General features: G+C 38.0%; 1 protein-coding gene across 1 annotated transcript in view; it reads left to right on the top strand.

Annotated features, from left to right (window-relative positions):
- The window catches only part of slco2a1 (solute carrier organic anion transporter family, member 2A1), a 31,882-nt gene that overhangs the window by 14,756 nt on the left and 3,205 nt on the right, over positions 1–13,921 (top strand). Inside the window, exons 4-12 of the mRNA XM_066664384.1 lie at positions 3,520–3,744; positions 3,878–3,976; positions 5,181–5,311; positions 5,734–5,809; positions 6,848–7,012; positions 7,995–8,196; positions 11,498–11,645; positions 13,297–13,451; positions 13,682–13,746. Of these exons, the coding sequence (XP_066520481.1) occupies positions 3,520–3,744; positions 3,878–3,976; positions 5,181–5,311; positions 5,734–5,809; positions 6,848–7,012; positions 7,995–8,196; positions 11,498–11,645; positions 13,297–13,451; positions 13,682–13,746 (1,266 nt within the window). The remainder of the gene's footprint in view (positions 1–3,519; positions 3,745–3,877; positions 3,977–5,180; positions 5,312–5,733; positions 5,810–6,847; positions 7,013–7,994; positions 8,197–11,497; positions 11,646–13,296; positions 13,452–13,681; positions 13,747–13,921) is intronic.

Raw genomic sequence — 13,921 nt, 5'->3', positions numbered from 1 at the left:
GCTGCTATCAAGTTAGAAATGAGTTTCTATGAGATTCACAAATCATTGTATTTATATATACATATCATTTATTTATTTTGCATCAGGTTTTTTTTTTACTCTTCCAAACATTGATTTAGCAAAACATAAACGTATACTGTATGATTTTTACTTATGTTACTTAAGAAAGTAACATAATAAGTAACATACTTCCCAGATAAAAATCTTAGGATCTTTGTGCGCATATCGCTTAGTGCATCTTTAAACAAATTTAACAACCATGCACTAAAGATTGAACTAATTGAACTAAACAGTTTCACTGAAACAGAAACAGCTGTGCAGAGGAAACAATGCTGGGTGTGGGACAACCATAATAAAAATGCATGACTGTAGTAGACTGTAGCAGTTTAACCTTTAGATCTTACATCATGGCAAGAGTGAGTACAGCCACAAGATATAAGGTGGTCATCTGGTCTTTCAGAAATTTGTGGCTGACACATATTTCTAGTGCTGTCCAAGCTTTTTTTCAGAAGCACAAACAAAGTTGAGGACAAGAAATGCAGTGGTCAGCCACAAAAACTGAGAAAATAGCCTCAGTTATAGAATAGAAAAAAAAAGATTTTGAAATTGTAAGATATCTAGCAATGTTCTCATCTCAGAACTAACAAATCCACAAAGGACCATGGGGTACACCCAGTTACAGTCTGCATAAGACTTGCTAGGAAAGGTCTTTATGGAAAGGTTGTGACTAAAAAAGTGGTAGCAAGTGCTCTGGATGGAAGAAACAATATTAGACATTTTTGGCTCCCAACAGAAGGCAGTGTGTCTGCCAAAGGGCTGGAGAAAGCTACATTGATCAACGTCTTCATTCAACCTTGAAGTATGTTGGAGGTTCCCTTTAGGAGTTTGTGATTTGGTCAAAATGAATGCCTCTTCACTGCTGAGAAAGACAGGCAGCTTCTTATCCATCAAGGAGTTCTATCAGGGAGGTGTCAGCTTGGTCTGACATTTATTCTGCAGCATGACAGTGACCCCAAATACAAGGCCAAAGTCATAAAGAGTTATCTCCAGTAAAAACAAGAACACGGAGTCCTACAACAGATGATATTGCCCCCACAGAGTCCTGATCTCAGCATCATTGAGTCAGTGTGGGATTACATGCAGAGACAGAAGAAATTGAGACAGCCAACTCTTAAGAACAGCTGTGGCAATTTCACCAACATGCTCAGAACAACACACCACCAGAGTGTCTTAAAAACCTGCACACCAGTGTACCTCAGAGAATCGATGCTCTTTTAAAAGCAAAGGTTGTTCACACCAAATATTTATTTGTTTAAGTTTTCCTCTGTTCATGGCACTTTCCAGAAGTGTCTAAAACTTAAAAGGTTTGCTCTCGAGTGTGTGTATACATGTGAATCGTTCTCAGCACTGCAGTGACAGTGATGTGATGGTGTTGTTAGTGTGTGTGGTGCTGGTATGAGTGGATCAGACACAGCAGGGCTGCTAGAGTTTTCAAAGCCCTCAGTGTAAAGGCTAGACTGATTGCCATTAGATTAATAGCATGGAGTATTCCTCTTTGAGGGATCACAAATAATAAAGTTCTTTGTCCTTTTAGATAGATTTAAATAATCAACTTTGTCCATCCTTTGACTGTGAGAAGGCAGCTTATTGCTATGGGTCTGAAATAATGTCTATCTGTCGTCAGAAGTAACATTAAAACTTCTGTGAATCTAGAAATCAGAGAAGTGAAACTGTGAAGCAGAAACTTTTCAGTAATAATTTATTATTACATTATGAACTTTATATAACTTACATGGGATGTATATATGAGCTCATTCTGAAAAGTATGAAAACAAACTTGTATGTGTGTGTTTAATATTGTTTTGTACACAGTGTGTAGAGAACAGGCCCAAGGGCTATGAACTTATGAAAACATCAATTTGGATAAAAAGGCCTCAAAGTGTTCTGTTTAAAGAAAATTAGACATAACAAGGTGGGAGTTTAGAATAACATTAACCGGTGATAAAAATCATTGTAAACAGGACAAGGTCTTATGATTTGTACTGTACAATAACAGCAGGAAGTTGCTTCAGGGCCTTTGCACCATGGTCAGATTAATCTCCGCTCTCAGGTCAGTCTGGAGACATGAGAAATGCCCTCACCAGGCAAGGGGAGATTTAGAAGGGTTTAGAATTTAACCGAAGAGCAAATGAGATTGAAAGTGAAAGCAGACCAAAAAAAAAAACCCTGTCTGGCTTCAGTGGAGGCAGTATGACATGAGAATTGTGGGGAGGGTTAGTGTGTGTAGAAATGAAGAGGTGGTGAGAGATTATGAAATAAAATGGTGGGTTTGAGACCCGTATGGGTACTCTGTTCAAACTGGCGTCAACTGTGATAATTTAATTTGTGCACTTAAAGAATGCGTGCCAGATGTTAATTATCTTTCCAGCATATTGTTTAGCATCTTCTACCCAACTCTTCCTCGTTCTCCCCTCACACTATCATTACATACAGAGACCTGGCTCCACTCAGGGAATATCAACATCAGTCATGTGTCAGAAAAACACGTCAAACCCATTACGCTAGTCATTAACCCTCAGTTTAGTTCAAAATTGCACAAGAGCTCAACCCCTGGAACTGCAGACTCATTTAGTTTTCTGCAGACTTAGTTTATTTAGTTTATTCATTTTATTATTAAAGGAAGATGTCAACATTTTCCACGCACACTCTATCTGCAGCATCTGTACATTACAGTCCATTTCCACAGAAAATAACCTTGCGTCACTAATGGTGTTGAGCTCTCCAATGGTGTTATAGAAGTGGCTGCTCACAAAGGAAGACTTTAACCTCCTACTTGACCTGTGTTTATACCAAATGAGCATAAAAGAAAGTAGATTTAGATTTAATTTTTACCTTTCGGTGTCCTGAACATGTTTTGAAATTGATTCCTGTGACCTTTTCCAAATAAGTTGGCATTTTAAAACTAGGAATGTGTTGAGATATACAGAATGTTTTAATAGAAGCAGTCAAGTTGGGGTACAAAAGGAAAGCCTAATCTTTTATGAGCAAGGGCAAAGCTGACAAATTGATAACATGCAAAATGGATCAATTAATTACCTCAGGGTTAAAGAAAATGTTCCTCTATGAGCAAATGAACAACAGCAAATGTATGAGCATGACCTTTCATCTCTGCATTAAACCCTGGCATCCATCTGTAATAGATATCACCAGGGTTGAGGCTGTGCATCTAAGAACTTTGTTCACTGTAGCATTTTGCAAACTTTTAGACTTAAAGGTACAGTAGGTAGAACTTTAACTTAATATTACACCTTCAAAATCATTGTGATTATTCACTACACTGTAATAGGGAGAAAAGAGCTTCTGTCGTTGTTACTCCGGGTTCAGCACTGCAGAAACTGCATTATGTAACTTTTGGTGGAGGGTAGGATATATATATGTACGTATGTACATTGATTAGCCATAACATTATGACTAGAAAGCAGCATTTTAAGTGTGTTTGTGTGTGTGTTTTCCCTACAGGTAGCAGGAAAGACATGTGTACTGTTCTCACTCTACGTGCAAATGAGTCGAATACTGAGGCTTGTAAAAAGCAGGACAGCAAAGAGGTTGCGGATAAAACTAAACTGTGGGTGCTTATGGCCATGGCTCAGCTGATGTTCGGAATTGGCTCCGTCCCTATCCAACCCTTTGGAATCTCGTACGTGGATGACTTTGCTGGGCCTGGAAATTCCCCTCTCTACATTGGTAACTAGCAACTGATAGAAAAGCATTTAAGGATTAGCAGCTCTAAACTAGGGTGTCATTGGTCTGATAAGATTGTTTTTCCCAGCATGCTTTAGTAGCATGCTTCTCACACTGCTATGTTTTACTCTTCCAGCCATTCTCTTTGCCGTGGCTGTTTTTGGACCTGCCTTCGGCTACCTCATGGGCTCTGTAGTGCTGCGCATCTATGTGGATGTGGATAAAGCCGGTGCAGGTATAGAGTGTTTAGAATTATTCTAATTTCTCTTGATTTTTCTGAATTTTGATTTACTTCAGCTTGTGTTTTTCTGACATCTCAAGAAAGACATTGATAATTGACCATCAATTTAATAGATTAGATCAAGCTGAAGTAGATGATTTTGTAGAAACCAGTGTGTAAGCCAGTTATATAATAAAAAACAAAAAAAACACCAGGAAGTGCCCCACAACATACATTCAGACCCCGTTGCAAAGCCACTTCTCTAAAACACAAAGGTTCATGTGGCTTGATAACCCACATATACATTTTTTTTTTAAATATTAAACAATTATTTTCCTACATAATAACAAGACTACCTGAATTAAATTCCAAACACGTTAATTGCTATGAAATCCCAAAATCAAGCTCCAAAACAGCCTGTTTATCGCTGTATTTTTGTGATGTAATGTACACTGTCTATAATCTATTTAGCCTATGGAAGTTAGGCTCTGCTTATATCTGTTGAAGTTATAAAGAGTGTTTCAGCTGGTTTAGAATGACAGACGCTATAGGACAGACCAACAGAACCGGTTTCACTCACAGTATGACAGCAGTTGAAAATGGATTTAAATAGTTATACAAAAGTGAACTGTTTTTAGTACCCACTTAAAACCCAAGTGGACCTCAAGAATGGAGGTAAAATGGAAATATAATATGCACCCAATTTAAAGGGCAGCTTGACAGTTTGAAAGCAAATCTAAAGCTATCTAGTTTCTAATGACAGTGACTGTACTTTCACTTCTATTGAGCCTGACTGGCACATCCCTGCAGGCCTGCTTTAGTACTGAGCTCTGCTGCTGTCACATTAGTTATTCCCTGCAGCCCCTGATAATAAAACTGACCATCCTCCTGTTTGATGGAGAGTGTCCTCCTGTCCACTGTCGCCAGAATAATGTAACACCCTTTAGGGCACTCATCTTGGTCACATTAACAGCCTCAGGTTAGCGGGTTTCTTTGGGCCTGCTGGATGTCTGGGATATACTGCCTGGCTGTGTAGATGAAGAGGGATTGTGAAAGCTGATGATGGACAAGAGAGAACGTTGCTTGAATTTTGGGAAGTGAATTTATGATATTTATGAGAAGCAGACTGAACAAAACGCAGTACACAATGGATCACATGGATTTAATCTTAATTTCCCATCAACTCTCCTTTGTATTTCTTTCTCTCTTTATTTTCAAGGTATGGAATTGACCCCTAATGACCCTCGCTGGGTTGGCGCGTGGTGGATGGGTTTGCTGATATCTGCAGGGGGACTGGCTCTTACGTCTTTTCCCTACTTCTTCTTTCCCAAAGCCATGTCTGTTGAAAATGTGAGTGCTGTTGTTGCTGATGTGTTTTAGTAAATGTAATTAAAAAAAAAATATATATATATATATACAGTTTAAAGTCCTTCTCACAATGCACTCTCAAAAAAAAAAAGGAACTTGAACTATCACTTTTTAGGTAACTTCACTTTTTTAAACAGTTTGCAATGAAAGAAAATCCAAGCTTTTTAAAAATGCAGGCTCTTCTTTACGTCTAATATTGAAATATATATATGATCTGAACTGGAGGAAACCTTGACTGTCATCATTCCTTTAAAATAGGTCGTGGTCATTCTCGTGAATTTCTTCCAGTTCTTCTTGTTTGAAACATGCAGAAAAAGAGAAAAAGAGAAAAAAGTGCCTATAACCACCTGGGAATTTTGAGTGTTCAGCAGGTTGTTTTGCTACAATGCTTTTTCATTTTGCAGGTGGCTGGAAGTAAAGGTGAGGTTTTGAAGGACGACCACAAGGACTCTGACATCTCTATGCTGGATTTCCTCAAAAGTAAGCCCACACCTCTTCCGTACAGGGGAATTGTGTTGTAGCCACATAACACACTTGGACACTTTTCTAAACAAAGCGGACATGAACAATGCAAACAAAGAGGCTGATGATTTCCAGTGCACTTCCACAGTGATTTGACTCCGGGGTCTATGTTTCAGCAGTGTAGTGCTGAATTATTTGTTCAAGTAGATTCAGGTAGTGGCCCCGCCAGTCTGCCTGTCTCTTTTATCTTGACGCATGAAGTCTGTTCAGCGTTCCACTGTAACAGGATCTGACGAACACTTTATGACTTTACCAGCCCTCAGGGCACCATTTGTTGCCGACTTGTTTCTGTGTGCATGTGCGTCTCGCCATACTTTGTGTGTGTGTGTGTGTGTGTGTGTAGCTGCATGTACGTACATCTGAGCACTTGTTTTTAAACACGCTGCCCGTCAAAAGTCTCGTGACTCATTGGCCGCTTTTGAACCCTGATCACCTTTGTTGCTTTAAACTGGGATATGGAAAAAGCTGTTTGTTTTTTTTCTTGTTCATACAACAGTCTCATGTTCATTAAGGTATTGTCCTTTTTGCTGTGAGCATTCTGACCAGTCCCAGAGGGGAAAAAATCTTGAATTATGTGATGTTATAAATTCACTAATTTATTTTTAATATTTATTGCATTGCTCTTTCCTTCTTATTTTGGAGGGTTACACCCTATAGATCCAATATTTTGTTGACACCTGCTGATTCAGATTTTCTTCTGAAATTAACGGTATCATTATGGATTTGCAGCAATACCCTGTGATTTCATTCAGCCACAAGAGCATTACTGAGGATACTGAGTTACTGAATTTTGATGATTAGTTTTGGATGATTAACTCTGGATAAAAAACAAAACAAAACACTCCAAATCGTCTCAGTGGTTTTGGATTATGCCCAGAGGAGGGGGAGTTTTACAACCCACCTAACCAACTATTCAATTGGCTTGAGTTTGTGGCTACTCTAGAATGTCCCATTCAACATGTTTGTGCTTACTTGAATGCCTGTGTGTGTTTTCAGTGTTCCCACGGCTGTTTGTCCAGTTGTTGCTGAGCCCCCTGTTCTTGCTGCTGGTTCTGACTCAGTGCTGTTTCTCTTCTGTGATGGCTGGACTCGCCACTTTCCTCAACAAGTTCCTGGAGCGGCAGTACAGCACCTCAGCCGCATATAGCAGTCTGCTGATTGGTTCGTAACTGCACCACTGCATCAGCTCACTGTATCAGCTTCATTTAATTATGCAACATATTTAGAATTAAGGTGGCCAGTCTAATACCCTGCTTGGTTCATAGTTTGGTGAATATGCCAAGTGTAAGCATGACCTACTTTACGGATGGGATGACTCACCTTTTGAAAAATATAAGGTGGTATTAAAGCAGATGATAATTACATAGGTTTACATTTGAGGGATTTTTTTTTTGTCTGTGTTTTATGAAAAAGTGCAATTATTTTTTAGGGATTTATTTTAGTGAAACCCTAATAGTTTAGTTGACAGGGATAAAATATATTGCTCAAGTTCACAGTAATATTCACCAGTTGCATAGACAATTTAACTCTTAAGTGAAGCTGAAGTTCTTGTTCCTCTTGCTTATAGCTGTACACCTTATTGTAACATATTGAAAATTGCCGGATATTAGGAAAAATACAAAATTAAAATGGCTGCACTTAGTCAGTGACCAGTAGTTAGCATTCAGTGACTTTGTATTTGGCCTTTGATTTTAACTGTACACAGTTTCTGTTTCTTTTTGAGAGTTTCAAATCTTCTGGGTTATTTTATTTTGTAGAGGCCACCTTTAACATTAACACAAGCTGCTCTTTGGTGCTTTAACAAGGGACTGTCAGAGTGCCCTGATATACATTCAGCTGATGTGGTAGACTTCAGTAGATATTACAAGTGCATTGTAGTACCCTTAAAATCACTCTACAATTAATTTCATGCTTTGATTAGAAAAATGGCTGACATATCTAACAGTGTACAAAAATGAAGATGGGGTTCATTAAGCTAATCCTAATGTGTATTAATTATGGTACCACAATCAGTGATCACATGATGCTTTGATTTTGTACCGTTGTATCCCTGCTGATATAGAATAAACCTGATGCTGTTTGTGCTCTTTGTAATCAGACTGAAAAGCTACATTTTCATGGATGGTTGTTTATCTTCCGGCAGGTGCTGTTAATCTGCCCTCTGTAGCCTTTGGGATGTTGCTGGGAGGCGTGATTATGAAGCGCACAGGCCTGTCACTCAAAGTCATCCCTCGATTCTCCATAGTCTTCCTCACATTCTCTGTGCTCCTGTGTATCCCACTTTTTTTCATGGGCTGTCCTACTCAGACTGTGGCTGGGGTCTACCCTAACAAAGAATCCCAAGGGTGAGCAGCAGCCGTTTACTTCCAAAAACACTGTATATGTCAGTTGTCCCCAACTGTCTTGGAGTAATCACATCTGGCATAGGGTCATATGCAAATGTTTGAGCACCCATTAGATTAAATTGTAGACAGAGATTGAATAATTATCCTATGAAATGTATATAGACCAATGTAAACCTATTGTGATGCTTTTTAAAATGTGCAAGTTGTAGGCATAATAAGTCATTAGCAACCAGTAACTGATTAGAAATGCAAAGTAACTGATTAGAAATATGTGTTTGCAGGCATGAGAAAGTGTATTAGAGGGGTGCTCAACACTGACCCTTGAAGTCAGTGTCCTTCAAAGTTTGGTGATTCAGCCACTAAAACACACACACTGAACCTGGCTTGGTTGAGTTATTTGAGAAACCACTAAACATTCTGGAGAGCATTTTGACTGTGTACCCAGCTGCAAACTTCATTCATAAGACTCGAGTGGAGAGGATAATGTTATTTACAAGCCTAAGGATTTACAAACCCTGGAGTTTACACAGGAAACAGCACTTAGCACATACATTAAAAACCCAGGCTCCACAGAACACACAATTAGGCAGACCATTTACAGATCATTTTTCATTTATCCATTCTAGTATTTCCAAGTTTGTTTTCTGGTTTTAACTGAAATACTCATTGATATATAGCAGAGCACATTTGTATGAATAACAATCTCAGATGTTAACAGTATACTTTTTCAAATCTGCATGTATTTGGATATCCTCTGTTTTGATACATAGTGATTCAGGCTTGAAAGATTCTCAGTAATGTCTCAGCTGACAGTCAGACCTGAGATGGGAGTGCTAACATTTTGAGCTGTCACAATAAATGCTAATATATATATATATATATATATATATATATATATATATATATATATATATATATAATGTATCAAAGAGGAGATGTCCTGAGATAAATAATGCTAGTGGACAGATGTTGTTGGTAATGCAGCTGCCATTATGTGAAGTGAGAAGACTATAATACAGGTGCGGTGCTAAGCTAAATTCAGCGGTGTGCCACGGGACTACATCAAATGAAAATAGACTTCTGGAGTTGTTTATTAGTCGGTGACATGGGGTTACTGACTGGATTGACTGACTCCAAAATTCGCACCATTTGAACAATGTAAAAAAATATATAAGTAAAATTATTACAGTATAAAATTCAACCTTAAATACTATTTTCTGCAAAGTGCAGGCTTGTATTTGTGTGTAGCCCCTTGCAGCCATATGTTATTAACATTCTGTAGCAGCTGCAGAGGAATTTAATCATGCTGAAAGTTGGTCAGTATTGAATTGCTAGCTTGGTAGGTACTTGTTTTGACTCCAGCACCAGTGACACAGTCGGAGGTGTAAAATCATTATAGTGTCAATCTATGCCAAAAGCTCTTACGAAGTCCAAACACAAAGCAGCAGTCATTCAGCACACTATGAGTGATGTCCTGCTGAGGCTTTTCTGAGCCCACTGTCAGCTTCTCAACTGTGATTATGTTCCAGAGAAAGCTCGAAGCAGCATTTAAATCAATCCAAGCCCTTTCTGAAACTGTGAACAGTGTAGGCCTAGACATACAGCACAAAGAAGTTGTGCAGTTTATCCCTTGCCCGCACTAAATTGAAATAGATCAGGTACAGCTCTGCAAAAAGATGAAAGACCACTGCAAAATTATCAAATTGTTTCTTTAGTTTTACAATTTATAGGTGTGAGTTTATCTAAGATGGGCAGTTTTTTTTATTCCATGAACAACTGGCAACATTTCTACAAAATTTTAGGAAACAAAAATATTATTTTATAGCATTTATAGGTAGAAAATATCAGCTGGTAAAATAATAAAAAGGTTATTACAAAGTAATGTATACATATATAAACATTAACACCAGGTTTCACTCACAGCTTTCATGCCTCTTGGCATGTTCTCCAAAATATTTTCACATGGCTGTTGATGATTTTATGGCTTGTGACAATCCAACTTCCTCTTGATCACATTCCAGAGTTTTTTAGTGGGGTTCTGGTCTGGACATTGCATGGCCTGATTCATGCATCCTGCACAAAGACAAATGTGCTCAAATGTGCTGAAACACCCCTAGATCCTCACTGATTCTGCACCAGATTTCACATTTTGTGAGAGACACTTGCATATAGGCCTTGCCAGGTCTCTGTTTACTCCGTTTAACAATAGTTCACCAGCTATTGGGCAAAGCTGAAAATTGGAAACATCAGAGATGATGATCTTACTCCAGTCCTCTATGGTCCAATCCTTATGGTTTTTGCAAACCTCATCCTGGCTCTTCTTTGCTCGTCATTGACTTCATTCCTGCCCTTTGAAGAGTGTTCCAAACTATTTTCACTTTGCACTTCACCACAGCTGTCATTTGACTTACTTTTTGTAGATCACATCCAACAGTTGTTGTTGGTGGAGTCATACAAGGTGGCGGATATCCTGATAAGTAGAGAGTCATTTTCGCCCTGTGCCCATTTGTAGCTTTCATGTCCCTAGTCTTTGCTTCTTGACCTTGTTCTTATGAAACACTTCTTTGAAATTTCAAGGATGCAAGCACCTTAATCCTTTGAACCATTCCTTACTTCACTCAAAACTTTTCTTTTCCACTCTTTTGGCATGACCTGCAGTTTTTTGGGATTTTTTTTTATATTATTACAATTGCTTTTCAGGTACTATAGCAATTTTTTGTTTGTTTTTACCCCATCCAGCTGGTTCAATTACAAAAGGACAGTTTTAACCACAGCAATGTTTTTTTATATATACTTTTCTTTGCTAAATAAGATCACCTAATCAGTAACTCATAAAGTAGAATGAGATGTACCTGCGATGGAATTCAATAAACACTGGAATGGAACTGCTGCAATAAATATAGAGCTGCTGATTTAAGAAAAAATTTGAGTGCTCTCTTGATTTTTTTTCCAGAGCTGTATATCACGTTTCATGTGGCACATTTTGCAGTTCAGTAACCAAAAAGGAATTGTTTTGTCATGAAAAGTGGAGCTTTTAAAAAAGCCTTCTACAAAGTATTTTTCTATATAGATTTATGGCCTTTGTATGTTCTTTTTTTTAGTATAAACAAATATGCATATATATATATATATATATATATATATATATATATATATATATATATATATATATATATAAACATATTATGCCCATTATTTTACATTCTTGTAAACTGTGTATGTAGTTACTGTCTGAAATGTTTCCCCATGTCCACTATTGTTAGTCTCTCATCGTGCCTTTCTTTTTGCTAATGTCTGACAGGATGAACCATATGTGCAACAGTAGCTGTTCCTGCCCCAGTCATGTGTTTAACCCTGTATGTGGTGATGACAACATCGAGTACATTTCACCCTGCCACGCAGGCTGCACTAACTTCACCTTGGACCCCAAAAACCCACACCGAGTCCAGGTGAGAGACTTAAACACCATCACACTTAATATAGCCTTCTGAGTCAGAAACCCTTGGGCTTTATTATTCAGGCCACATTTATGTCTTAACTTGGATGCTGGCCTTAGATATAAGTTAAGACTATAGATTTCATTCTGCTGGAGCTCATTTAGTTTGTCAGTGGAGTCGACTGGTAGCTTGTTAAGGTCAGCAACACTAAAGAATGCAGAGTGTGTGACAGAGCATGCTTCATTGGCTAATCGATTTCCAAGTCCATATGATCCTAATTAGACATGTACACAGGAGGAAACCCTTAAGTAGAGCAACAAACAGTGTAAAACAGTTAGTGTTACATCTTGTAAATAAATGAGTTAAGGAACAACCGGAAAGGCTATTGGTTGAAAAGACATATTCAATAAACTCTGTGATACCCAGAGCTTACAGACTTGCGTAATAGGTAGAACAAATGAGACTTGTATGTGGATGGCTTTTCTCTCATTTATCAAAACAAGCAAATTACAACAAATGGCTGTTGATAGTACAAAGCTACAACTAGGCAGTGTTACAGTCTACTTAGAGCAGCGGTTCCAATGAGTTGCATAATGCACATCACTTGTAATAATTCCGCTTTAAAGGTGATTTATGAATTTATTTTGTTTTGTTCAGTAAGCACTTGCAGTTTTGTATGTTTAAAATAAATTTCAGTGGAGTCTAGAAGCAAAAAAACAAAACAAAAAACATGCATGTATGAATGTATAAGTGTAGGAACTGGGGGTGAGGAATGGTGGCTCAAAAATTCTCATCTCCACAAGGGAAAACAAATAGGGAACCACTGACTTATTATATATTATCCTATTGTTTTGATCTCGTCTTATTCCCAAAAGCAAGATGTTTTATTCATCCCAATAGTCACACCACATGTACTTAAGTTACATGTAACTTAACTTATCATTAAGTTAATGATATTTTTTTTCTCAGTATTATTTCATCCAGTATATTACTTCATAAACCGTGGACTCTGTATGCCTAAATGTTTGTTGACATTTGCTTATCCAACTTTACTTCTGACATCAAGAACGCTAAAGGGTATTGTGCCCCATTCCTGCAGAAACAACTCCTGCTGTTGTAAAAAAAGCTTTAAGCTAGACGTTATAAAACGTTTGTGAGCATTTGATGGCATTTAGCCATGAGAACATACTAATTACTAAAGAACTAAATGTGTCAGGAGTCTACAAACATTTGACATAATTCTGTATTATTGAATTACTGATTTTAGAATATACCCATTATTAATCAGCGAATGTTAGAGCAGAGGTTTTCAACCACCCAAACACCAAACATCCAGCGAATATGCAAATCTGTCTGTCTCTCTCTCACAGACACTCTGACAGTGACACACACACACTTTCTCTCTCTCTCTGAATTAGTTTGTGGAAACATATTAAAGAAGTGCAAAAAAAAGTGTTGTAACATAGTTGTACATATTTGCATTTTTCTTAATTATTTCTCCTCTCACCTGCACAGGCTAATGTTGTTTAATGGGTGAAAACTATATTAACGTTAGTAGTTCAGGTTCCCTAGAAATTTCCTTAAAGGTTTCCTAGAGCACAATACATTGTTTATCTTCAACTGTTTGGCCAAGTGTAACAGCGCCCCCTTTCTGTGTACACAGTTGTACTCAAACTGCAAGTGTGTGACTGGAAACGCCAGACCAGGCCCATGTGCCAACAGCTGCCCACACCTGCTTTTGCCTGTCATCTTCCTCATCTCTATAGCAGCCCTCTCAGCCAGCTTCACACACAACCCTATCTACATGATGGTCCTTAGGTATGGGAAACCTCTCTCTCTCTCTCTCTCTTTCTCTCTCTCTCTCCACTACATCATTTAAACCCAGCAGCTGTTCTTCAAACTGTGTGGGGGAAAATGATAATGTACAAATAATGTAGAAAACATGTTGTTTTTTTCATATTCTTTAGTAACATTATACACTTAATCAATACAATTAAGTCAATCGTATTTTGCACTGAAAAGGTGTGTCTATATTTAATTTGAAACAGAACAGTTCCTCAGGAGGAGAAGTCTTTTGCCATAGGAGTTCAGTTCCTGCTAATGAGAATTCTTGGTGAGTCGAAATCTTACTCTACACTTGAGTCTCGCTCCCTCCAGCTAAAAATTCTACTACGTTTGAGGGCATGTGTAGTTTCATAGAGGTACCTTATGTAATAGGGATGACATTAGCCTTGTTCAGTAGATGCTGTGTGAGTCATTTTGAGAAAAGTATCCCCCCACCTTTCTCC

Source organism: Hoplias malabaricus, chromosome 3 (genome assembly GCF_029633855.1).
Source record: "Hoplias malabaricus isolate fHopMal1 chromosome 3, fHopMal1.hap1, whole genome shotgun sequence".
NCBI classification, from domain to species: Eukaryota; Metazoa; Chordata; class Actinopteri; order Characiformes; family Erythrinidae; genus Hoplias; species Hoplias malabaricus.
This window is presented reverse-complemented; position numbering and strand designations above follow the sequence as displayed.